The sequence below is a fragment of the Pristiophorus japonicus genome, chromosome 2, assembly GCF_044704955.1.
Source record: "Pristiophorus japonicus isolate sPriJap1 chromosome 2, sPriJap1.hap1, whole genome shotgun sequence".
NCBI lineage: Eukaryota > Metazoa > Chordata > Chondrichthyes > Pristiophoridae > Pristiophorus > Pristiophorus japonicus.
This window is the reverse complement of record NC_091978.1, coordinates 75,081,077-75,106,815: the sequence shown is the minus strand read 5'-3', so window position 1 is coordinate 75,106,815 and position 25,739 is coordinate 75,081,077. Positions and strand designations below refer to the sequence as shown.

Below are 25,739 nucleotides of genomic sequence, written 5' to 3'. Positions count from 1 at the left end.
AGGCGCATGGGAACACCATCACCTGCAAGTTCCCCTCCAAGTTACACACCATCCTGACTTGGAAATATATCGCCGTTCCTTCATCGTTGCTGGGTCAAAATCCTGGAACTCCCTCCCTAACAGCACTGTGGGAGTACCCTCACCACAAGGACTGCAGTGGTTCAAGAAGGCAACTCACCACCACCTTCCCAAGGGCAATTAGGGATGTGCAATAAAAGCTGGTCTTGCCAGTGACACCCATGAATTAAAAAAAAATTACCGGCTAGGCTCACACGTAGAATGGGCTGCTTGGGTGAAGTAATGGAATGTAAAGGGTGACAACTCCAAGTAGGCTAACTGGGGGGGGGGGGGGGGTGGTCGGAGGGCAAGTATTACAGTCCTGATCACATAATAATAGTAACAGCATCAAGCAGGAACAAAGAAACAGAGACATGCATCAAAACAAAGCTTTATTCCGTTTCCAATTGTGACATTACATATTCAATTTGAAAACAGTGAGTCGCTGGTCACCCTCCTCCTCCCTTGCACATGGGCTGTACAGAGGTAGAAGCTGATCTGTGAAATGGGCTCGGAAGATGTGGAGCATTTGCATGGTCTCAGCATCCAAGAACGACACCACGCCACCCTCGTAGTCCACGTATATACCGATTCGACCTGGTTTGCGCTGGACCATGAGCTGGATGTCAGGCTCGTCGCAGGCCTCATAGCAGCAGCCATCTCGCAATGTCAAACACCAGATGCCACTGCTGGGCCTGTAGATGATAGCCCCATGACGGGGTACAGAGCTGTAAGCAACCCCCAGATCCCACTTGGCCTTCTTGCTGACGGTCACTTCCCAGTAATGTTTCCCTGTGGAAAATGCCTCAGCGCCGAGAACACAAAGGCAGCTGCTGAATCGACCATCTGTGTAAGCAACTTGCAAAGCTTCACGACAAGGAATCACTGACCGCCGGTTCATCGAGATCTCAAGATGAGGGTGAGAGGTTGAAGGGTCAAGGGTGTAAGCCTCAGGCACTGAAGGGAAAACACACCAGAAATTGGTCAGCAAATTTAAGACAGCAAAAATGGGGATCTTGTCAAAGGCCGCCTTCACAGTAGTCTATATTCCCTATTGGAATTTGAGATGATAGGAGTTACAGTAAAGTCTATATTCCCTAGTGTGTGGTGATGAGAGTTCCAATGCATTCCATGTGGGTAAAATCTATCTTGGGGTGGGGTGGGGGGTGTTGTAATGCAAAATGGGAGATAGCGCAGCGGCAGCCCGAGTTATACTCTGCCCAATTTTCTTTTCCATTGACTTCCATTTGGCCTAATTTGTGCTGGACCTGGAGTGCTGTGGGTGTTACACTGCAGTCTGTAGACCCCAATAGAGAATGTTTGTTGAATGTTTTTCAGTATTGAACTACTGCAGCTCTCCCAGAGCGAGTGTCGAGGGTGACCTGAAGAGTTCGAATTCCCACCAGAAGAAGCTGGGATTAAAAATCAATTACCTGTCTGAATGACTTGAAACATCTTCTTCCAAACTCTGTACTGCAGCGGGCCATAAAATTTCTCAGCCTCAAAACGTACAATGGGGTCATTCACAGTTTCACATGGACAACTGGGTCTGCAATAAAACAATCAGCTGGATTCACACTACAGAAAGCATGGGAATAGCTTCACGAGAGACATATGGAGAAATCAGGGAAGCGAGAAAGAGAGAATGAGAGAGATAGAGGGAGTCAGAGAGAATGACCGAGAGAAGGAGACCAAAATAGACAGAGACAGGGAAACATACTGAGGCATGAGAACACAGAGAGGGGGCAGAAAATACAGAGACAGAAAGACAGAGATGGAAAAAAGAGGGAAAGACACAAAGAGAAAGGCGTGAAATTGAAATGAAACAAAATGCGGAGGTTATACTGTAATCTCACCCATCAGAGGAAATGTGCAGCACCTGAAACAGAAAAATAACAAATTGAGAAAACAGTGGGAGTGAAATGTTGAATAAGCCTTGGTGAATGCACCATCTCCTGACTGAGCCTTCTCAGACATGCCCATCTGGGAGGAGCAACTGACTGAAACATAGCATAATGCTGCCTGACAAAGAAAAAAAAAGTGCTGCAAACACATTGACACTGCCACTGAATTATATCAGAACATCACCCCTGGGCGCAAATCCAGCTCAGAGTAGATCAAAATCACCTCGCTGTTGGGGGACTAGGTGGGGACAGTCCGAACCTGTTCGGTTATATATATTGTTTTATAAATGTGGACAATTCTGGCAAGGCTGCATTTATTGCCCATCCCTAGTTGCCCAATGGCATTAGATAGGGTATTTCAGGTTATTAACCCAGCGAGGATGAAGGAATGGAGATAAATGTAAAAGTCAGAATGCTGTGTGACTTGGCGAGGATAGTGTTCCCACAACACCCGATACTTGGGCTCAAATCTAACCGAGGCAAAGAGGGCGAGGGTTTCCTTTCTCTGATGGTGCAGGGAGTCAGATGCTGACCTTTCACCTCTTGAATGGGGGACATGATTCAAGCCAAATTCTGATATCAGAGGCGCTACAGGGCTCTTCCTCTGCTTTTGTGGCCCCACCATTCCCAGGGTAGCTCATGCAGATGCAAAATATGATGCTAAACAAAATGATAGGTGTAAAAAAGATGTTAAAATATTTTGTTTCATTTCTTTTATGAATGGGTGAAAGGGAGCAGAAAGAAAATGGGCATCCGCCCTCAGGCCCATAAATTGGTTACCTTCAAGATGTCACTCAGGTCGGTGGAATTCAGTGCCACGTGGAGGGGATCCACCAGCGTCCTCAGATGTTCAGCCCTCCGCAAACATTCCGCCTTCAGCCTGCCCAACTCCTGCAGGGCATGCTGTGCCTCGGCAGCTATCGACTCCCTCAAAGCCTTCTCCTCCGAGTCCAGGACGTTCCGCAAAGCAGAAAAATCATCTTGCACCTGGCGCTGGAGCGCCTCAGCTTCCTCCTAGAAAAGGAATGGGAAAAGTTAGAATTTAGGTTCGATCCGAGCGGCAGGTATTCAAATGCACCGAGGGATCTGATGTCCCACTGCCTCAGCAACCCACTGTTGCCCCAGTCATAATCTCCTGGGCCCCCCTCCCCTCAGGTGAAAATAATGTGATAATCCCTCCCCCACAATGCCACAGTGGATGAACACCCCACCGAGAGCCAAAAGACCTGGAAGGGCCCAGGTGCCATCTTAATCTCTGCTGATTTAGCTGATCTTAGCTGAGGCACTATAATTGTCCTAAGTGCCCCTAGGTATTAGAGAAGGATGAGGAAAGTCAGCCAGGATTCATGTTCCTAATCACTGCAGGAAACTGCGTGTGAAATTCGGCTGTAATGTCCCCTCCTGCAGTCAAATATCCTGCTACCATTTGTTGTCTGGGCTCACATGTGAAGAATGGACGCTTGAGTGAGGTATTGAAGGTTGGCCTGCACACGTAGTATCACTTTGGGTCTGGACGGGGAAAGAGACAATTTATTTATATGTTCCCAGAATTCCTCACCTTGGCTGTTGTTGTGTTTTGCTCAATCTCCTCCAATCTTAAAGCCTGCTCTGAACTCTCTGCCCCCAACTTCACCGAGCGTGCAGACAGCAATTCCTGTTTAAAACAAAAATTGACTTGAAAATTTTGTTGATGAAGAAGAACATTACCCACAAACATCAGGGAGGCCCCACATACAGTTCCTGAAAACCAGGCCCCGTTCTATCCCTAGGCTGTGCTGAGTTACCAGATCTCACCTAATGTGGTACTGAGCCAAAAGAGCACAGAAGGCCTAGATTCAGTCCCCAGTCTGCGCTGAGCCATCTGAATTCACCCGGGATTGTACTGAGCATCACAGAGCAGATCTGTGCTGAATTCACTCTGGTGGTATGGTGCCATATATACATACATATATATACACACATCATCATGGGAGCACCATTGCCATGCCATAATGACTAATGATTCATAGAAACATAGAAACATAGAAAATAGGTGCAGGAGTAGGCCATTCGGCCCTTCTAGCCTGCACCGCCATTCAATGAGTTCATGGCTGAACATGCAACTTCAGTACCCCATTCCTGCTTTCTCACCATACCCCTTGATTCCCCTAGTAGTAAGGACTTCATCTAACTCCTTCAGACAGCGGTTCTACCACAACCTGCTCAGGGCATCTGGGGAGAGGACATTAATGCGGCTTTTCTAGAATTGCCCACATCCATTGGGTAATAGGCAGCAGGAGGGGGTTGTATAGTTTAAGGCAGTGGGCAAGTGGAGCTTGTTGTCAGACTGGAAGCTGGTGCCGCCTATTTTTTTTGGGGGGGGGAATGAAGTGAGAGTGTAAGGGGTAATTTTGGAATGCGTGCTACAAGATAGTTCCCCAAAAACACAGCCTATAGCAATGGTGGACTTCTAGAGGGAGGTAAAGGCGCAAGGTTAATTTTTTGAAGGGGTCTGGCATCTCTGACTTAATTGTGTTAACTGAAAACATGATTAGCGGAGTTTGAGATCATTGTGTGTCAGCGAACTCAATGCCATTAAATTGTCCACTATAGGGCATTACATGTCATTAGCTAAACACCTCAAAAAGGTTAAAAACAACAGACCTCAAATTCTAGTCTAGGCCATAGCGCAACTGTAGTGCATCTCCAGGCAAAGGCCCAGAAAATGGGGCTGAACCATGTTGCTCATTGATTCCACCCCGTTTGAAGGGAGACCATGGTCGGATCTTCTGCCTGCCTCCCTTGCAGTCATGGGAGTTCAGAGTGAATTCCTGGGCTACCCAAGTAATTCCACCCTTAAAAAGTTTCAGTGGGACACACCAACTGAGGCCTCAGAAAAGGACCTGAACCTGGCCAGAAGTAAGGTAATTAAATCTGGAAAGCTCACTGTGGATCCCTTCGAACCACTTTTTCATTGGCTTGAGAAGAGCCTCCGGGTGCCCCGAGTGGAGCGGCTTTATGTCACTCCTCTTTGTGCAAGTGGATCAGGACAGGTGCTCTTCGTATGCCCTTACAGGTGTGATGTGCCTGTCCTGCACATGCTAATAACTGAGTTTCCCGGATTTAGTACAGAGCCAAAGCACATGGTTGCAGGCTGCCAGGATCCCAACATATCCACTCTTCTGGTGGTGGAGCAAGGACGCTAGAATTTTAGCTCCAACATATACAAGAAGATTATACAAAAGATAAAGGGAAGTAAGGGTAGAAATTGCAGAGGTGCTGGCCACAATCTTCCAATTCTTCTTATGGGTGGTGCCAGAGGACTTGTAAGATTTGGCGAAAACTCGAGAGCAAAATCTTCTGTTACTGCAGAGAGCAGACAGCACTGACCTGGGGCAGGTCCAAACATGTTTAACTTGAATACACGTCAGCTGGGTGGGAATGAGAATGGCTGAAAGCAGGAACATCATGGTTGATGGGCGCCTTTTGTCATGGAATAGGAACCCATCAGTGAGACATTCGACCACAGACCCATCGGAGCCAGACTTGATTTTGCTTTTCAGTTAGACAGACTCAGGGACAGTACAGTTGGATTTTTGGCATGAAAAGGAGCATTTTTGCAAATATAAGAGAGGCAGTTTTGGATGTCATCTCTCTCCCCTCTTCTACGCCTGCTTGCAATGCACAAGAATTGAGCACTCCATCTGGGACGGAGAGAAGAAACACCGTAGAGCCTTGCTACTTCGACTGGGAAGCTGACCTTGAGACTGGACTTGAAGACCCAGAAGATACGCCTCATCGGGAGAAGCAACGAGTAAGCCAAAGGGGTAATTGGTGAGCATTTATCCCAGCCCACGCATCTTTAAGACCACTGCATAGTGTGAAAGGGTGTCATGTGTCCCAACCAAGCCTTAGGGGTTTAAGTGGGGAGGTTTTTGCAAGGGTCGTAAGTGTATGCACATTCTGTTGGACAGATCCCGTGGCGCAATTTTGTATCCGAGCAGGGGTGTTTTAGATGTGGGTACTTCGTGTTAGGGGCCTATTTTGACAGGCGAGACTGTGTGTTGTACTGTGTTTGTTTGTATTACACTGCCAGGGTGTGTTTTTACTGAGTGCAGGTGTGTTTTAACTTGAATAAAAGCATTGTGACGGTGGAGACCAAAAAGATCTGTCTATGACTGTATATTACTGTTCACAACTATAATTCCAGTGTCTAGAACTATTGTAAGAGGGGTGATTCGAAACCACCAGGGGCAAAACCACTTACAGACTGGAGGATTGCAAATGTTACACTCTTGTTCACAAAAAGAGGATAAACCTGGCAATTACAGGCTAGTCAGTTTAACATAGAAACATAGAAAATAGGTGCAGGAGTAGGCCATTCAGCCTTCTAGCCTGCACCGCCATTCAATGAGTTCATGGCTGAACATGCAACTTCAGTACCCACTTCCTGCTTTCTCGCCATACCCCTTGATCCCCCTAGTAGTAAGGACTTCATCTAACTCCCTTTTGAATATATTTAGTGAATTGGCCTCAACTACTTTCTGTGGTAGAGAATTCCACAGGTTCACCACTCTCAGGGTGAAGAAGTTTCTCCTCATCTCAGTCCTAAATGGCTTACCCCTTATCCTTAGACTGTGACCCCTGGTTCTGGACTTCCCCAACATTGGGAACATTCTTCCTGCATCTAACCTGTCTAAACCCGTCAGAATTTTAAACGTTTCTATGAGTTCCCCTCTCATTCTTCTGAACTCCAGTGAATACAAGCCCAGTTGATCCAGTCTTTCTTGATAGGTCAGTCCCACCATCCCGGGAATCAGTCTGGTGAACCTTCGCTGCACTCCCTCAATAGCAAGAATGTCCTTCCTCAGGTTAGGAGACCAAAACTGTACACAATACTCCAGGCGTGGCCTCACCAAGGCCCTGTACAACTGTAGCAACACCTCCCTGCCCCTGTACTCAAATCCCCTCGCTATGAAGGCCAACATGCCATAACGTCAGTGATGGACAAGTTTTTACAAACAATAATCTGGGAGAAGATTAACAGCCACTTGGACAAGCATGGACTAATAAAGGGGGGCCAGCACAGGTTTGTTAAGGGCATATCATGTTTGACTAACTTGATTGGGTTTTTTGATCAAGTAACAGAGAGCGTGGATGAGGGCAGTGCAGTTGATGTTGTGTATATGGACTTTCAAAAGGCGTTTGATAAAGTACCACATACTAGATTTGTTAGCGAAACTGAAGCCCATGGGATAAAAAGGGAAGTAGCAGCATGGATACAAACTTGGCTAAGGGAATAAAAAACAGAGCATTGTGGTGAGTGGCTGTATTTTGGATTGGAGGAAGGTATATATTAGAGTTCCCCAAGGTTCAGTACTCGGACCACTGCTGTTTTTGACATACATTAATGACTTGGACTTGGGAGTACAGGGCACAATTTTGAAATTTGCAGATGACACGAAACTTGGAAGTATAGTAAACAGTGAGGAAGATAGTAACAGACTTCAAGAAGACATAGGCAGGCTGGTGGAATGGGACACATGGCCGATGAAATTTAACTCGGAAAAGTGTGAGGTAATACATTTTGGTACGAAGAATGAGGACATCCTCCATCATGTTGTGTGGCACTACCACCGTGTTTAAGGGGGCAGATTCAGAATAGATTTAGCAACTGAAAACTGGGCATCCATGAGGTGCTGTGGGCCATCAGCAGCAGCAGAATTGTATTTCACCACAATCTGTAACCTCACTCATATTTCTCACTCTACCATTACCATCAAGCCAGGAGTTCAATGAGGAGTATAGAAGAGCATGCCAGGAGCAGCACCAGGCAAACCTAAAAATGAGGTGCCAAGCTGCTGAAGCTACAACACAGGACTGCATGCTAAACAATGGAAACAGCATGCTATAGACAGAGCTAAGCGATCCCACAACCAACGGATCAGATCAAAGCTCTGCAGACCTGCCACATCCAGTGGTGAATGGTGGTGGACACTTAAACAACCAACAGAAAGAGGAGGCTGCATGAGGTTGGAGACAGAGCTAGGTAAATCGCAATCGGAAGTGGATCACAAGCGGAGTGGAAGAATTTGCTGATAGGAATCGGTGGAGGAGGTAGATGGTTTCTCACGTCCAACTCAAAACGAGGACTCTAAGTTACATATCTAGATACCCAATATATAGTTTTTGGTTCTTGTTAAACTTGATTGAATTTTTGTCTTTTTTCTCTCTAAAGTTAGGTCAGTGAGTTAAACTAAAGTTTAGATAGTAGTCTCGATAGAGGCATGGCAGGGTATCTCAGTCCCGTCGGATGCACATCCTGGGCTACATAGGAAGTCTAGGATACTTCCCGTGTCCTGGACAACCACATGTGCAGGAAGTGTCGGCAGCTGGAGGAGCGAGAGCTCCAGGTTTCGGAGCTTGAGCAGCAGCTAGCATCACTGCAGTGCATCTGCGAGGCTGAGAGCTTTGTGGATAACATGTTTCAGGTGGTGCCCACTCTGCAGTTTAAGAGTTTGCAAGCAGAGAGGGAATGAGTGACTGCCAGATGAAAAAGCAGGACCAGGCAGGTAGTGTAGGAGTCCCCTGAGTGCATCTTGCTCTCCAATAGATATTTTGTTCTGAATACTGGTGAGGGTGATGATTCCTCTGGCGAGTACAGCCAGAGCCAAGTCCACGGCACCATGGGTGGCTTATCTGTACAGGGCGGGGGTGGGGGGGATGGGGGAGGAGGAAGGTCAGAAAAGCAATAGTAATAGGAGATTCAATAGTTAGGGAAACAGACAGGAATTTCTGCGGCTGAACACTGGACTCCAGGATGATATGTTGCCTCCTTGGTGCTAGGGTCAAGGATGTTGCTGACTGGCTGCAGGACATTGTGAGGGGGGATGGGGGGGGGGGGTGTGGATGGGAGGAGTAGGGTCAACAGCCAGAGGTCGTGGTCCATATCGGTATCAATGACATAGGCAGAAAGAGGGATGAGGTCCTGCAGGCAGATATTAGGGAGATGGTAAGAGATTAATAAGCGCAACCTCAAAAGATAGTAATCTCCGGATTACTCCTGGTGTCTCATGCTACTGAATACAGAATTAGGGGGGTAATGCAGATGAACGTGTGGCTGGGGAGATGGTGCAGGAGTGAGGGCATTAGATTTCTGTGGCATTGGGACCAGTTCTGGGAGAGGTGGAACTTGTACAAGCCGGACAGGATGCACCTCGACAGGGCCAGGACCAATATCCTTGTGGGGCGGTTAATAGAACTTATTAACAAGTATAGATTTCTGTTAGGGAATGTTTAAAATAGGGGGATGGGAATCTGAGCGTAGATTCAGGAGGTAGAGAAGCAAAGTTGGAAATGGAAGGCAGTAAATTAGTAAGTGAGTTTGGAAGGCAGAGGAAACAAAGGCTAGAAAATAGACAACAAAGGGGTATGGCAGTGCGGACTGGTATATACTTCAACGCGAGTCTAGTGAATAAGGCAGATGAGCTGAGGGCACAGACAGACATGTGGGAGTATGATATAGTTATTAGTGAAACATGGCTGAAAGATCAGGAATGGCAGCTCAACATTCCTGGTTACTGGGCTTTCAGACGAGATAGAGAGGGGGATAAAAAAGGAGGGAAGGCCGCAATATTGGTTAAAAAAACAATTACAGCTGTGAGGAGGGATGATATGTTGGAAGGATCGTCAAATTAAGCTGTCATGTATTCAACTGTCATTGTAACCCATGTATAAACTGACCTAAGTTGTACACCGTGAGAACATTGATCACTAGATGGTGAACTTGTGGGAGACATTCCTAACCTGGACTTTCAGGTATAAAAGGGGAAGCTCCACCCACCTTCATCACTTCAGTGCTGGCTAATAAAGTTTACTGGTCAGAGTGACCTTCTCTCAAGCATGGGCCTGTGTGCATTTATACTGTATAGTAAGAACATATTATTGGCGAAGAGAAACTGGTATTTAAACCACGCGAGCATGGCCACTAGCAGCACAGACGAGAGGTATTGTGCTAGTGATGATTGGGACGATTTTATTGAGAGACTACAGCAAAGTTTCATCACTAAGGAATGGCTGGGACAGGATTCAGCCGACAAACGCAGGGCTCATCTCCTGACGGCTTGTGGATCCAGGACGTACTCCCTGATGAAGGACCTTCTAGCGCCAGAGAAGCCGGTGGACAAGACTTTTGAAGAGCTCAGTAAGTTAATCGGGGAACACTTTAAACCGGCGAGCAGCATGCACACGGCGAGACACCAGTTTTACACGCACCGGCGGCGAGAAGGGCAAAGCGTTCCAGACTTCATGGCAGACCTCCGGCGACTGGCGAGCCTATGTAAGTTCCCAGGTGCATGCAGAGTGGAGATGCTGCGAGACTTTTTTTATTGAGGGCATCGGGCACGTTGGGGTTTTCAGGAAACTGATTGAGACCAAAGACTTGACCTTGGAAGCGGCGGCTTTGATGGCCCAGACATTTATCTCAGGAGAGGAAGAGACCAGAATGATGTTTAACAAAAATCTTGGTTTAAATGCAGCAAATGGACAAGAAGTCAACATTGTTAACGCGGCACACAGTTCTCCAGGCAGACAAGGGCAATCGGACATGCCCGAGCATGTAGTCGAACCCAAAGGGGAAATTCAACAGAGACAATGGCTAGCTGAACAGCGATTCATGTCATCGCAAGGGACAATGCGGCCAGTAATGGGGCCTTCAACACCTGTCAATGGTGCGCTTAAAGACAGTTACAGAGACAGTCAGAGACGATCCACTGGTAATGGACCTTTTGTTTCCAACAACGGCTCATGATGGCGGTGTGGAGGCAAACACACAGCCAGAGCTTGCAGGTATCAGCAATATACCTGCAGAAACTGCAATGTCAGCGGTCACTTGGCGCGTATGTGCAGGAAGGCTGCAGCCAGGTTGATGTACGAGGAGGACGGGGACGATGTAAGCCCTACGAGGCCAAATGGATACTGGGGAAAATCGCTGGAAGCTGAACTTCAGCGAGTTCATGTGGAGCACATATACAGTTCATACACCAGGACGCTACCGATAATGATGAAAGTGCTCCTCAATGGCATATCAGTATCAATGGAGCTCGACACAGAGGCCAGCCAGTCCCTGATGAGTATCAAACAGTTCGACAAGTTGTGGGCGTCCAAGGCCAGGAGGCCAAAATTATTGCCAATTGACGCACAGTTACGGACATATACAAAGGAGATCATTCCGGTGCTAGGCAGCGCCACGGTAGTCGTGACCCACTAAGATTCGGAGAACAGGTTGCCACTCTGGATTGTCCCAGGAGACAGTCCCGCACTGCTGGGGAGGAGTTGGCTGGCTGTCATGAACTGGAAATGGGGCAATGTCAATGCAATTTCTTCTGTGGAGCGACTATCATGCTCACAGATCCTGGACAAATTTGACTCACTATTTCAACCCGGCATTGGCACTTTCATGGGACCAAGGTAGTGATTCACATAAACCTGGACGCCAGGCCAGTACACCATAAGGCCAGAGCGGTGCCGTACGTGATGCGGGAAAAGATAGAGGGCGAATTGGACCACCTGCTAAAGGAAGGCATCATCTCGCCAGTCGAATTCAGAGACTGGACGAGCCCGATTGTGCCGGTGCTCAAGGCGGATGGGTCGGTCAGGATATGTGGTGATTACAAGGCCATCATCAATCGGGTGTCACTCCAAGACCAGTACCCGCTACCGAGAGCGGAGGACCTCTTTGCGACGCTATCCGGTGGCAAACTTTTTTCAAAATTGGACCTGACCTCAGCTTACATGACCCAGGAGCTGGCGAGTGAGTCAAAGAAGCTGACCACCATCACGACACACAAGGGGTTGTTTGAGTACAACAGATGTCCGTTTGGGATTCGTTCGGCTGCCGCGATCTTTGAGTGAAATATGGAAAGCCTCCTCAAGTCGATTTCAAGGACAGTAGTTTTTCAAGACGACATCCTCATCACGGGTTGTGATACTGAAGAACACCTCCGCAACCTGGAGGAGGTGCTACGCAGACTGGACCGGGTAGGTCTACGACTGAAAAAGGCGAAGTGTGTTTTCCCAGCTTTAGAGGTAGAATTCCTGGGGATGAGGGTAGCAGCAAACGGGATCAGACCTGCTGCGTCCAAAATAGAAGCGATCCAGAGAGCATCCAGACCCCATAACACAACGGAGCTGCGTTCGTTCCTGGGGCTCCTTAACTATTTTGGTAACTTTCTTCCCTAATTGAGCATGCTGTTAGAGCCGCTACACATGCTCCTACGCAAAGGTCGTGAATGGGTCTGGGGGGACAGCCAGGAAAGGGCTTTTGATAGAGCTCGCAATTTGTTATGCCCCAACAATCTGTTAACGCTATATGACCCATGTAAGAAACTTGTTTTAACGTGCGATGCGTCATTCTATGGGATCGGGTGTGTGTTGCAACATGTTAATGCCAAGGGTCAGTTACAGCCGGTAGCGTATGCCTCCAGAAGTCTGTCCTAGGCAGAACGGGGCTACGGGATGGTAGAAAAGGAAGCGCTTGCATGTGTATATGCTGTTAAAAAAAATGCACCAGTACCTGTTTGGCAGGAAATTTGAGCTGGAGATAGATCACAAAACGCGAACGTCCCTTTTGGCCGACAACAAGGCCATAAATGCAAATGCATCGGCCCGCATACAGAGGTTAGCCGCCCATGACTATATAATTCGGCACAGACCGGGACACTGAAAACTGCGCCGATGCACTCAGCAGGCTCCCACTAGCCACCACCGAGGGGGCAACCGAGCATGCTGCTGAGATGGTCATGGCTGTTGAAGCTTTCGAAAGTGAAGGCTCACCTGTGACAACCCATCAAATTATAGTCTGGACAAATAGAGACGTGCTACTGTCTCTAGTCAAGAAATATGTCCTGAATGGGGACTGGGCAGCCACGTACGGGGCATGCCCTGAGGAATTCAAACCATTTCACAGGCGCAAGGGTGAACTCTCGATTCAGGCCGATTGCCTATTGTGGGGAAACCGAGTAGTCATGCCCCAGATGGGCAGAGAGATGTTCATCAGAGAACTCCACAATGAGCACCCGGGCATTGTCATGATGAAGGCAATTGCCAGGTCACACGTTTGGTGGCCAGGGATAGATGCAGACTTGGAACTTTGTGTTCACAGGTGCAACATGTGTGCCCAGCTGGGCAATGCGCCCAGCGAAGCCCCCCTGAGCCCCTGGTCCTGGCCCGCCAAGCCATGGTCACGCATCCATGTGGACTACGCAGGTCCTTTCATGGGAAAAATGTTTTTGGTTGTAGTAGACGCCTGCTCCAAGTGGATCGAGTGTGACATTCTCAATTCAAGCACATCCTCTGCCACAGTAGAACGTCTACGGGCAATGTTCGCCGCCCATGGTCTACCAGACGTCTTGGTCAGCGACAATGGCCCGTGCTTTACAAGACTTCATGGCAGGAAATGGTATCAATCATGTCAGAACGGCACCGTTCAAGCCGGCCTCAAACGGCCAGGCGGAACGAGCAGTGCAGATAATCAAACAGGGGATGCTCAGAATCCAAGGGGGTTCCCTACAAACCCGCTTATCACATTTCCTGTTGGCCAAAAGACCCCGACCACACTCGCTCACAGGGGTCCTGGCGTAGAGCTGCTAATGAAAAGGATGCTCAAAACCAGGTTATCCCTTATACACCCACCATGAAAGAAACTGTTGAGAGCAGGCGCCAGTCACAATGTGACTACCATGACGGGAATGCGAGGGTGCGATATATTTATGTCAATGACCCTGTCTTTGTCCTCAACTACGCTGCAGGGCCTAAATAGCTCGCAGGCACTGTGATTGCCAAAGAGCGGAATAGGATTCTGGTAGTTAAACTTACCAATGGACAAATCTGCCGCAAACACGTGAATCAAACAAAAAGGAGGTTCAGCAATCCCATAGAAGAAGCAGAGGAAGAGTACGATGTAGAGTGCACTCCTCCACAGGTGACCGAACACCGGAACCAAGCGGAGGACAGCCCGGTCACTGTGGGCAGTCCGGACAGGCCAGAGACACTGCAAACAGCAGACACTCAGGCCAGCGCCCAACAACCGGAGCCCCGACTCAGGTGCTCTACAAGGGAGTGTAAACCACCAGAGAGAATTAACCTGTGATCCAAATAAGACTTTGGAGGGCGGTGGGGGGGGGGGCACAGGTGATGTCATGTATTCAACTGTCATTGTAACCCACGTATAAATTGACCTAAGTTGTACACTGTGAGAACATTGACCACTAGTTTGTGAACTTGTGGGAGACACTCCTAACCTGGAATTTCAGGTATAAAAGGGGAAGCTCCACCCACCTTCATCACTTCAGTGCTGGCTAATAAAGGTTACTGATCACAGAGTGACCTTCTCTCAAGTATGGGCCTCGCGTGCATTTACACTGTATAGTAAGGACATATTAGAAGCCATATGGGTTGAACTGAAGAACAAAAAAAATGGGCAATTACATTGCTGGGAGTGCAGTATAGGCCCCCAAACTATCAGAGGGAGACAGAAGAGCAAATATGTAGGCACATTTCTGAGAAGTGTAAAAATGATAGGGCAGTAATAGTAGGGGATTTCAACTACCCTAATATTAACTGGGATAGAATTAGCGTGAAAAGTGGCAAGTAACATTCGTGGCACGTAATTGCCAGGCAATGACCATCTCCAACAACAGAAAGTCTAACCACTGCCCCTTGACATTCAATGGCATTACCATCGTTGAATCCCCCACCACCAATATTCTGGGTGGGGTCACCATTGACCAGAAACTTAACTGGACCAGCCACATAAATACTGTAGCCAAAAGTGTAGGTCAGAAAATAGGTATTCTGCGGTGATTGACTCACCTCTTGACTCCCCAAAGCTTTTCCACCATCTACAAGGCACAAGCCAGGAGTGTGATGGAATACTCTCCACTTGCCTGGCTGAGTGCAGCTCCAACAACACTTAAGAAGCTCAACATTATCCAGGACAAAGCAGCCTGCTTGACTGGCATCCCATCCAGCATTTTAAATATTCACTCCCTCTACCACCAGTGCACTGTGTCCACAGCCTGTATCATCTATAAGATGCACTGCAGCACTTCGCCAAGACTTCTTCAACAGCAACTCCAACCCCCCGACCTCTATCACCTGGAAGGACAATGGCAGCAGACGCATGGGAACACCACCACCTCCAAATTCCCCTCTATGTCACATACCATCCTTTATCGCGCTGGGTCAAAATCCTGGAAGACCCTACCCAACAGCACTGTGGGAGTACATTCACCACACGAACTGCATGCAGTGATTTAAGAAGGTGGCTCACCACCACCTTCTCAAGGGCAATTAGGGATTGTGCAGTAAATGCTGGCCTCGCCAGCAACGCCCACATCCCGTGAATGAATAAAAAAAAGACGAAATGGCGTATTTTTAAAGTGGGTGCAAAAACAGAGAGACCTGGGTGTATTTGTGCACAAATCTTTGAAGGTGGCAAGACAGGTTAGCAAAGCAATGAATATGATTGAATTTCAAATTCCGTCGGAGGGTGAGATAGTTGGTTTTCAAACCAAGGTCCTAAGCTTAAATAAAGGAGACTACAAAGGTATGAGGGCTGAGTTGGCTCAAGTGGACTAGGAAAATAGAGCAGTGGCAGACATTTGAGATATTTCATAACTCGCAACAAAAATATATCCCAATGAGAAGGAAAGATTGTAAGATGGCTAACTAAGGAAATACGGGAGTGTATCAAACTGAAAATAAAGGCATACAATGTGGCCAAGACTAGTGGGAGGCCAGAGGATTGGGAAATTTTTTTAAGCCAGCTGAGAACAATGATTAAGAGAGGGAAGATAGATTCTGAAAGTAAGCTAGCACAACATATAAAAACAGATACTAAGAGTTTCTACAGGTAAATAAAAAGCAAAAAAGAATGGCTGAAGTAAATGTTGGTCCCCTGGAGGATGAGACTGGGGAATTAATAATGAAGAACAGGGAAATGGTAGAGACGGTGAACAAATATTTTCTATCGGTCTTCAAGGTAGAAGACACTAAAAATATCCCAACAGTGGTAATCAAGGGGCTATAGGTAGGAAGGAACTTAATACAATCACGATTCCTAATGAAGTAGTACTAGGTAAAATAATGGGACTAAAGGCGGACAAGTCCCCTGGACCCGATGGCTTACATCCTAGGATCTTAAGAGAAGTGTCTGCAGAGATGGTGGATGCATTGGTTGTAATCTACCAAAATTCCCTGGATTCTGGGGCAGTCCCAGCAGATTGGAAAACTGCAAATGTAACGCCCCTATTTAAAAAAGGAGGCAGACAAAAAGCAGGAAACTATAGACCAGTTATCCTAGTTGGGACAATGCTGGAGTCCATTATTAAGGAAGCAGTAGCGGAACATTTGGAAAAGTATGATTCAATCAAGCAGTCAGCATGGTTTTATGAAAGGGAAATCATGTTTGACAAATTTGCTGGAGTTCTTTGAGGATGTAACGAGCAGGGTGGATAGGGGGGAACCAGTGGATGTGGTGGATTTGGATTTCCAGAAGGTATTCGATAAGGTGCCACATAAGATGTTACTGCACAAGATAAAAGCTCACAGGGTTGGGGGTAATATATTAGCATACATAGAGGATTGGCTAACTCACAGAAAACAGAGAGTCATTTTCCGGTTGGCAAGCAGTGACTAGTGGGGTGCCGCAGAGATCGGTGCTGGGTCCTCAACTATTTACAATCTATATTAATGACTTGGGTGAAGGGACCGAGTGTAATGCAGCCAAGTTTGCTGATGATACAAAGATGGGTGGGAAAGCAAATTGTGAGGAGGACACAATAAATCTGCAAAGGGATATAGACAGGCTAAGTGAGTGGGCAAAAAATCGGCAGATGGAGTATGATGTGGGAAAATGTGAGGTTATCCACTTTGGCAGAAATAATAGTAAAGCAAATTATAATTTAAATGGAGAAACATTGTAAAGTGCTGCAGTACAGAAACACCTGGGGGTCCTTGTGCATGAAACACAAAAAGTTAGTATGCAGGTACAGTAAGTAATCAGGAAGGGAAATGGAATGTTGGCCTTTATTGCAAGGGGGATAGAGTATAAAAGCAGAGAAGTCCTGCTACAACTTTACAGGGTATCGGTAAGGCCATACCTGGAGTAATGCATACAGTTTTGGTCTCTATATTTAAGGAAGGATATACTTGCATTGGAGGCTGTTCAGAGAAGGTTCACCAGGTTGATTCCGGAGATGAGGGGATTGACTTATGAGGATCGGTTGAGTAGATTTTGCCTTTACGCATTGGATTTCAGAAAAATGAGAGGTGATCTTATTGAAACTTATGATAATGAGGGGGCTCGACATGGTGGATGCAGAGAGGATAATTCCACTCATAGGGGAAACTAAAACTAGGGGGCATAGTCTTAGAATAACTGAGATGAGGAGAAATTTCTTCCCTCAGAGGTTTGTAAATCTGTGGATTTCTCTGCCCCAGAGAGCTGTGGAAGCTGGGTCATTGAATATATTTAAGGTGGAGATAGACAGATTTTTGAGCAATAAGGGAGTAAAGGGTTATGGGGAGCGGGCAGGGAAGTGGAACTGAGTCTGTGATCAGATCAGCCATGATCTTATTGAATGGTGGAGCAGGCTCGAGGGGCCAAATGACTTACTCTTGCTCCTATTTCTTAAGTTCTTATGTTCTTAATAAAGTATAAAGGGATCCTAGGATTGATAAATAAATGCATAGAGTACAAAAGCCAGGAAGTTATACTAAACCTATGTAAAGCACTAGTTTGGCCCCAGCTGGTTTACAATCTCTAATTCTGGCACCATACTTTAGAAAGGGAGTGAAGGCTTTGGGGAGTGTACAGAAAAGATTTACTGGACTGGTTTCAGGAATGAGGGATTACAGTTACATGGATAGACTTGAGACGCTGGGGTTGTTTATTTAAATTATTCGTTCATGGGATGTGGGCATTGCTGTTAAGGCCAGCATTTATTGCCCATCGCTAATTGCCCTTGAGAAGGTGGTGGTGAGCCGCCTTCTTGAACCGCTGCAGCCCGTGTGTTGAAGGCAGTCCCACAGTGCTGTTATGGAGGGAGTTTCAGGATTTTGGCCCAGTGACGAGGAACGAACGGCGATATATTTCCAAGTCAGGGTGGTATGTAACTTGGAGTTCTCCTTAGAGGAAAGAGTGCTAAGGGAAGATTTGATAGGGATATTTAAAATCATGAAGGGTTTAGATAGCATAGATAAAGATACAAAAGCAAAATACCGCAGATGCTAGAAAACTGAAATAAAAACAGAAAATGCTGGAAATACTCAGCAGGTTAGGCAGTATCTGTGGAGAGAGAAATAGAGTTAACATTTCAGGTCGATGACCCTTCGTCAGAAACAAAGATAAACTGTTTCCAATGGGTGAAGGGTCGCACAAGAGGGCACAGATTTAAGATGACTGGCAAAAGAACCAAAGGTGAGATGAGGAAAAATTATTTTTAAAAGCAACGAATGATTAGGATTTGGAATGCGCTGCCTGTTAGGGTGGTGGAAACAGATTCAATGGTAGCTTTCAAAAGGGAATCGGATAACTACTCGAAGGAGAAAAAATTGTAGGCATATGGGGAAAGAGCGAGGGAGTAGGACTAACTAGATTGCTCTTTGAAAGAGTCACGCAACTTGATGGGTTGAATGGACTCCTTCTGTACATAAGAACATAAGAAATAGGAACATGAGTAGGCCATACGGCCCCTCGAGCCTGCTCCGCCATTCACTAAGATCATGGCTGATCATTCCCTCAGTACCCCTTTCCTGCTTTCTCTCCATACCCCTTGATCCCTTTAGCCGTAAGGGCCATATTTAACTCCCTCTTGAATATATCCAATGAACTGGCATCAACAACACTCTGCGGCAGGGAATTCCACAGGTTAACAACTCTCTGAGTGAAGAAGTTTCTCCTCATCTCAGACTGGAGAGTAGCTAATGTAACACCTCTTTTTAAAAAAGAAGAGAGAAAACGGGTAATTATAGACCGGTTAGCCTGACATCAGTAGTGGGGAAAATGTTGGAATCAATCATTAAGGATGAAATAACAGCGCATTTGGAAAGCAGTGACAGGATCGGTCCAAGTCAGCATGGATTTATGAAAGGGAAATCATGCTTGACAAATCTTCTAGAGTTTTTTGAGGATGTAACTAGTGGAGTGGACAAGGGAGGACCAGTGGATGTGGTGTATTTGGACTTTCAAAAGGCTTTTGACAAGGTCCCGCACAAGAGATTGGTGTGCAAAATCAAAGCGCATGGTATTGGGGGTAATGTACTGACGTGGATAGAGAACTGGTTGGCAGACAAGAAGCAGAGACCCTTTTCAAAATGGCAGGCAGTGACTAGTGGAGTGCCGCAGGGCTCAGTGCTGGGACCCCAGCTCTTTACAATATACATTAACGATTTAGATGAAGGAATTGAGTGTAATATCTCCAAGTTTGCAGATAACACTAAACTGGATGGCGGTGTGAGCTGTGAGGAAGATGCTAAGAGGCTGCAGAGTGACTTGGACAGGTTAGGTGAGTGGGCAAATGCATGGCAGATGCAGTATAATGTGGATAAATCTGAGGTTATCCATTTTGCAGGCAAAAACACGAAGGCAGATTAGGAAAAGGGGAGGTGCAGTGAGACCTGGGTGTCATGGTTCATCAGTCATTGAAAATTGGCATCCAGGTACAGCAGGCGGTGAAGAAGGCAAATGGTATGTTGGCCTTCATAGCTAGGGGATTTGAGTATAGGAGCAGGGAGGTCTTACTGCAGTTATGCAGGGCCTTGGTGAGGCTTCATCTGGAATATTGTGTTCAGTTTTGGTCTCCTAATCTGAGGAAGGACGTTCTTGCTATTGAGGGAGTGCAGCAAAGGTTCACCAGACTGATTCCAGGGATGGCTGGACTGTCATATGTAGAGAGACTGGATCAACTGGGCCTTTATTCACTGGAGTTTAGAAGGATGAGAGGGGAGGCCATTTAGGACTGAGATGAGGAGAAACTTCTTCACTCAGAGAGTTGTTAACCTGTGGAATTCCCTGCCGCAGAGAGTTGTTGATGCCAGTTCATTGGATATATTCAAGAGGGAGTTAGATATGGCCCTTATGGCTAAGGGGATCATGGGGTATGGAGAGAAAGCAGGAAAGGGGTACTGAGGGAATGATCAGCCATGATCTTAGTGAATGGCGGTGCAGGCTCAAAGAGCCAAATGGCCTACTCCTGCACCTATTTTCTATGTTTCTATGTTTTTATGTCCTAAATGGCCTACCCCTTATCCTAAGACTGTGTCCCCTGGTTCTGGACTTCCCCAACATCGGGAACATTCTACCCGCATCTAACCTGTCCCATCCCGTCAGAATCTTATATGTTTCTATTGATACAGTTGATCCAGTCTCTCCTCTTATGTCAGTTCTGCCACCCCGGGAATCAGTCTGGTGAACCTTCACTGCACTCCCTCAATAGCAAGAACGTCCTTCCTCAGATTAGGAGACCAAAACTGAACACAATATTCCAGGTGAGGCCTCACCAAGGCCCTGTACAACTGCAGTAAGACCTCCCTGCTCCTATACTCAAATCCCCTAGCTATGAAGGCCAACATACCATTTGCCTTCTTCACCGCCTGCTGTACCTGTATGCCAACTTTCAATGACTGATGAAACATGACATACAGGTCTCGTTGCGCCTCCCCTTTTCCTAATCTGCCACCGTTCAGATAATATTCTGTCTTCGTGTTTTTGCCCTCAAAGTGGATAACCTCACATTTATCCACATTATACTGCATCTGACATGCATTTGCCCACTCACCTAACCTGTCCAAGTAACCCTGCAGCCTCCTAGCATCCCCCTCATAGCTCACACCGCCACCCAGTTTAGTGTCATCTGCAAACTTGGAGATATTACACTCAATTCCTTCATCCAAATCATTGATGTATATTGTAAAGAGCTGGGGTCCCAGCACTGAGCCCTGTGGGACTTCACTAGTCACTGCCTGCCATTCTGAAAAGGACCCGTTTATCCCGACTCTCTGCTTCCTGTTTGCCAACCAGTACTCTATCCACATCAGTATATTACCCCCAATACCATGTGCTTTGATTTTGCACACAAATCTCTTGTGTGGGACCTAGTCAAAAGCCTTTTGAAAGTCCAAACACACATCCACTGGTTCTCCCTTGTCCACTCTACTAGTTACATTCTCAAAAAATTCCAGAAGATTTGTCAAGCATGATTTCCCCTTCATAAATCCATGCTGACTTGGACCGATCCTGTTACTGCTTTCCAAATGCGCTGCTATTTCATCCTTTATAATTGATTCCAACATTTTCCCCACTACTGATGTCAGGCTAACTGGTCTATAATTACCCGCTTTCTCTCTCCCTCCCCTTTTAAAAAGTGGTGTTACATTAGCTACCCTCCAGTCCTCAGGAACTGATCCAGAGTCGATAGACTGTTGGAAAATGATCACCAATGCATCCACTATTTCTAGGGCCACTTCCTTAAGTACTCTGGGATGCAGACTATCAGGCCCCGGGGATTTATCGGCCTTCAATCCCATCAATTTCCCTCACACAATTTCCTGCCTAATAAGGATACCCTTCAGTTCCTCCTTCTTACTTGACCCTCGGTCCCCTAGTATTTCCAGAAGGTTATTTGTATCTTCCTTCGTGAAGACAGAACCAAAGTATTTGTTCAATTGGTCTGCCATGTCTTTGTTTCCCATTATAAATTCACCTGTATCTGACTGGAAGGGACTTACGTTTGTCTTCACTAATCTTTTTCTCTTCACATATCTATAGAAGCTTTTGCAGTCAGTTTTTATGTTCCCGGCAAGCCTCTTCTCGTACTCTATTTTCCCCCTCTTAATTAAAACCTTTGTCCTCCTCTGCTGAATTCTAAATTTTTCCCAGTCCTCAGGTTTGTTGCTTTTTCTGGCCAATTTATATGCCTCTTCCTTGGATGTAACACTATCCTTAATTTCCCTTATAAGCCATGGTTGAGCCACCTTCCCCATTTTATTTTTACTCCAGACAGGGATGGACAATTGCTGAAGTTCATCCATATGATCTTTAAATGTTTGCCATTGCCGATCCACCGTCAACCCTTTCAGTATCATTTGCCAGTCTATTCTAGCCAATTCACACCTCAAACCATTGAAGTTATCTTTCCTTAAGTTCAGGACCCTAGTTTCTGAATTAACTGTGTCACTCTCCATCTTAATAAAGAATTCTACCATATTTTGGTCACTCTTCCCAAGGGGCCTCACACAACAAGATTGCTAATTAGTCCTTTCTCATTACACATCGCCCAGTCTAGGATGGCCAGCTCCCTAGTTGGTTCCTCGACATATTGGTCAAGAAAACCATCCCTAATACACTCCAGGAAATCCTCCTCCACTGTATTGCTACCAGTTTGGTTAGCCCAATCAATATGTAGATTAAAGTCACCCATGATAACTGCTGTACCTTTATTGCATGCATCCCTAATTTCTTGTTTGATGCTGTCCCCAACCTTACTACGACTGTTTGGTGGTCTGTACACAACTCCCACTAGTGTTTCTGCCCCTTGGTATTCTGTAGCTCCACCCATATCGATTCCACATCATCCAAGCTAATGTCCTTTCTTACTATTGCATTAATTTCCTCTTTAACCAGCAACGCCACCCCGCCTCCTTTTACTTTCTGTCTATCCTTCCTAAATGTTGAATACCCTGGATGTTAAGTTCCCAGCCCTGGAGCCATGTCTCCGTGATGCCAATTACATCATACCCGTTAACTGCTATCTGCGCAGTTAATTCGTCCACCTTATTCCGAATACTCCTCGCATTGAGGCACAGAGCCTTCAGGTTTGTCTTTCAAACACACTTTGTCCCTTTAAAATTTTGGTGTAATGTGGCCCTTTTTGCCTTACGTTTCTCTGCCCTCCACTTTTACTTTTCTTCTTTCTATCTTTTGCTTCTGCCCCCATTCTACTTCCCTCTGTCTCCCTGCATAGTTTCCCATCCCCCTGCCATATTAGTTTAACTCCTCCCCAACAGCACTAGCAAACACACCCCCTAGGACATTGGTTCCAGTCCTGCCCAGGTACAGACCGTCCTGTTTGCACTGGTCCCACCTCCCCCAGAACCGGTTCCAAAGTCCCAGGAATTTGATTCCCTCCCTTGTGCACCACTCCTCAAGCCACGTATTCATCTGAGCTATCCTGCAATTCCTACTCTGACTAGCACGTGGCACTGGTAGCAATCCTGAGATTACTACTTTTGAGGTCCTACTTTTTAATCTAGCTTCTAGCTCCCTAAATTCGTCTCGTAGATCCTCATTCCGTTTTTTACCTATATCATTGGTACCTATATATATCACAACAACTGGCTGTTCACCCTCCCTTTTCAGAGTGCCTTGCAGCTGCTCCGGGACATCCTTGACCCTTGCACCAGGGAGGCAACATACCATCATGGAGTCTCGGTTGCAGCCGCAGAAACGTCTATCTATTCCCCTTACAATTAAATTCCCTATCGTTATAGCTCTCCCACTCTTTTTCCTGCCATTCTGTGCAGCAGAGCCACCCACGGTGCCATGAACTTGGCTGCTGCTGCCCTCCCCTGATGAGTCATCCCCCTCAACAGTACCCAAGGCGGTGTATTTGTTTTGCAGGGGGATGACCGCAGGGGACCTCTGCACTGCTCTTCCTGTTGGTCATCCATTCCCTATCTGGCTGTGTACCCTTTACCTGCGGTAAAACCAACTCACTAAACGTGCTATTCACTTCATTCTCAGCATCGTGCATGCTCCAGAGTGAATCCACCTGCAGCTCCAGTGCCGCAATGTGGTCCATCAGGAGCTGCAGGCGGATTCACTTCCCGCACACGTAGTTGTCAGGGACACCGGAAGCGTCCCTGACTTCCCACATAGTACAGGAGGAGCATAACACGTGTCCGAGCTGTCCTGCCATGACTTAACCCTTAGATAAACTTAAGTTGGCAACAACAATGCTAAAGGTTACTTACTGATCTGGAAAAGAAGTAAAACTACTTACCCATCACCAACCAATCACTTACCCCCTTTGCTGTGACGTCAGCTTTCGATTTCTTTCTACTTCTTTTTTGCCTCCCTGCTGCAGCTGCACCGGACTCCCGCTGGGCCTTTATAGGCCTCACCAACACTGCCGCTCCACCTCTCCAACTGTCGCCAATCCCCGGACTCCCGCTGGGCCTTTTTGGGCCTCACCAACTCTGCTGCTCCACCTCTCCGACTGCTGCCGATCCCCAGACTCTCGCTGGGTCTTTATAGGCCTCACCAATGCTGCTGCACTGCCTCTCGAACTGCCGCCGATTCCCGGACTCCCGCTGGGCCTTTATAGGCCTCACCAATGCTGCTGCACTGCCTCTTGAACTGCCGCCGATCCCCGGACTCCCGCTGGGCCTTTATAGGCCTCGCCCACACTGCTGCTCCGCCTCTCGAACTGCCCAAGTAGAGGCCCAACCTACTCAAATTTTCCTCATAAGTCAACCCTCTCATCACCAGAATCAGCCTAGCGAAACTTCTCTGAACTGCCTCCAAAACAAGTATATCCTTTTGTAAATATGGAAACCAAAACTGCACGCAGTATTCAAGGTGTGGCCTCATCAATACCTTATATAGCTGTAGCAACACTTCCCTGCTTTTATACTCCATCCCCTTTGCAATAAAGGCTATGATACCATTGGCCTTCCTGATCACTTGCTGTACCTGCATACTAACCTTTTGCTTATAGCACCAAATAACCTTAAGTTGTGTGTGTGCAGTGACCTATTTTCAGCTCACGTAATGCCTCTTCCACTGCCACCGTGTGCCCTTGGTGGGACCCCATGATCACACATGCTGTAGTATTCTATGATTCTATAAATCCCCCCTTACATTGTCCCATCAAACACTCCTAGATATGGTACAATACAGTAAAAACAGAAAATGTTGGAAACAACAGGTCAGCCAGCAACTGTGGAGAGTGTAACATAGGATTAACATTTAAGCTCCCTCTACACTGCCCCAACAAATACTCCCCTGCTACACTAATTACTGTACACAGCTTTGCTAAGGTGGAGTACGGTCTTGCCTTGTGGCACAGAACAAACGGAGTTAGCAGTTGTCAATGTGCAAAGTTATTCCCCCTGGTCAATTTCCATATTGTATTGGATTGTCTCCTTTACAGAGAGGGGAACAGTGGAAAACAGACGGAGAAAGGAGAGACAGACAATGATTTCACCCACCCTAACCCAAGCCATTGAAGCCAATTGCACTGCCCCTGTCTCCTGAGACAATCTACCCTCAGGACAGAGTTGACAGCTACTGCCAGCTTGTCTATACTTTCAGCTTGATCTTACTCATTGTACGTGAAGCACTTTCGGACCTCTCCGATTCATGTGCTTATAGCATCAAATAACCTTAAGCTGTGTATGTGCAGTGACCTACTTTCAGCTCACGTAACGCCTCTTCCACTGCCACCACCGTGTGCCCTCGGTGGGACCCCACAATCGCACACTTGCTGCAGACTCTCAGCTTCTCCACCCTGCAGAAATACACCAGCTTCTTGCCGTGCTCGGCACACCGCCCGACCTCCCCATGGGCTCCTTCCTGCTCCATCTTTCAGCTCCGTCTCAAACTTCTGCCAGACACAAGTCCCTTTTAAAAACTTGTATACATCCGTTTACAAAAATTAAGTCAAGCCTTTGGTGCCTCAATACGGAAGCGGCATATTTTAAGGAAAGTCCCGGTCTATTGTCTGATTGACAACACAG

At 46.8% G+C, this 25,739-nt stretch overlaps 1 protein-coding gene across 1 annotated transcript; it reads right to left on the bottom strand.

The window, feature by feature from the left end:
• Positions 1-432: 432 nt before the first annotated feature.
• On the bottom strand, positions 433-25,677 carry LOC139230582 (zinc-binding protein A33-like). Its single transcript, XM_070862410.1, has 6 exons — positions 25,414-25,677; positions 3,520-3,615; positions 2,742-2,975; positions 1,914-1,936; positions 1,491-1,606; positions 433-1,014 (listed from the first exon to the last, which is right to left on the bottom strand). Exons 1-6 carry the CDS (start codon positions 25,582-25,584, stop codon positions 473-475), a joined length of 1,182 nt encoding a protein of 393 aa, XP_070718511.1. The 5' UTR covers positions 25,585-25,677; the 3' UTR covers positions 433-472.
• Between the last annotated feature and the right edge of the window lie 62 nt (positions 25,678-25,739).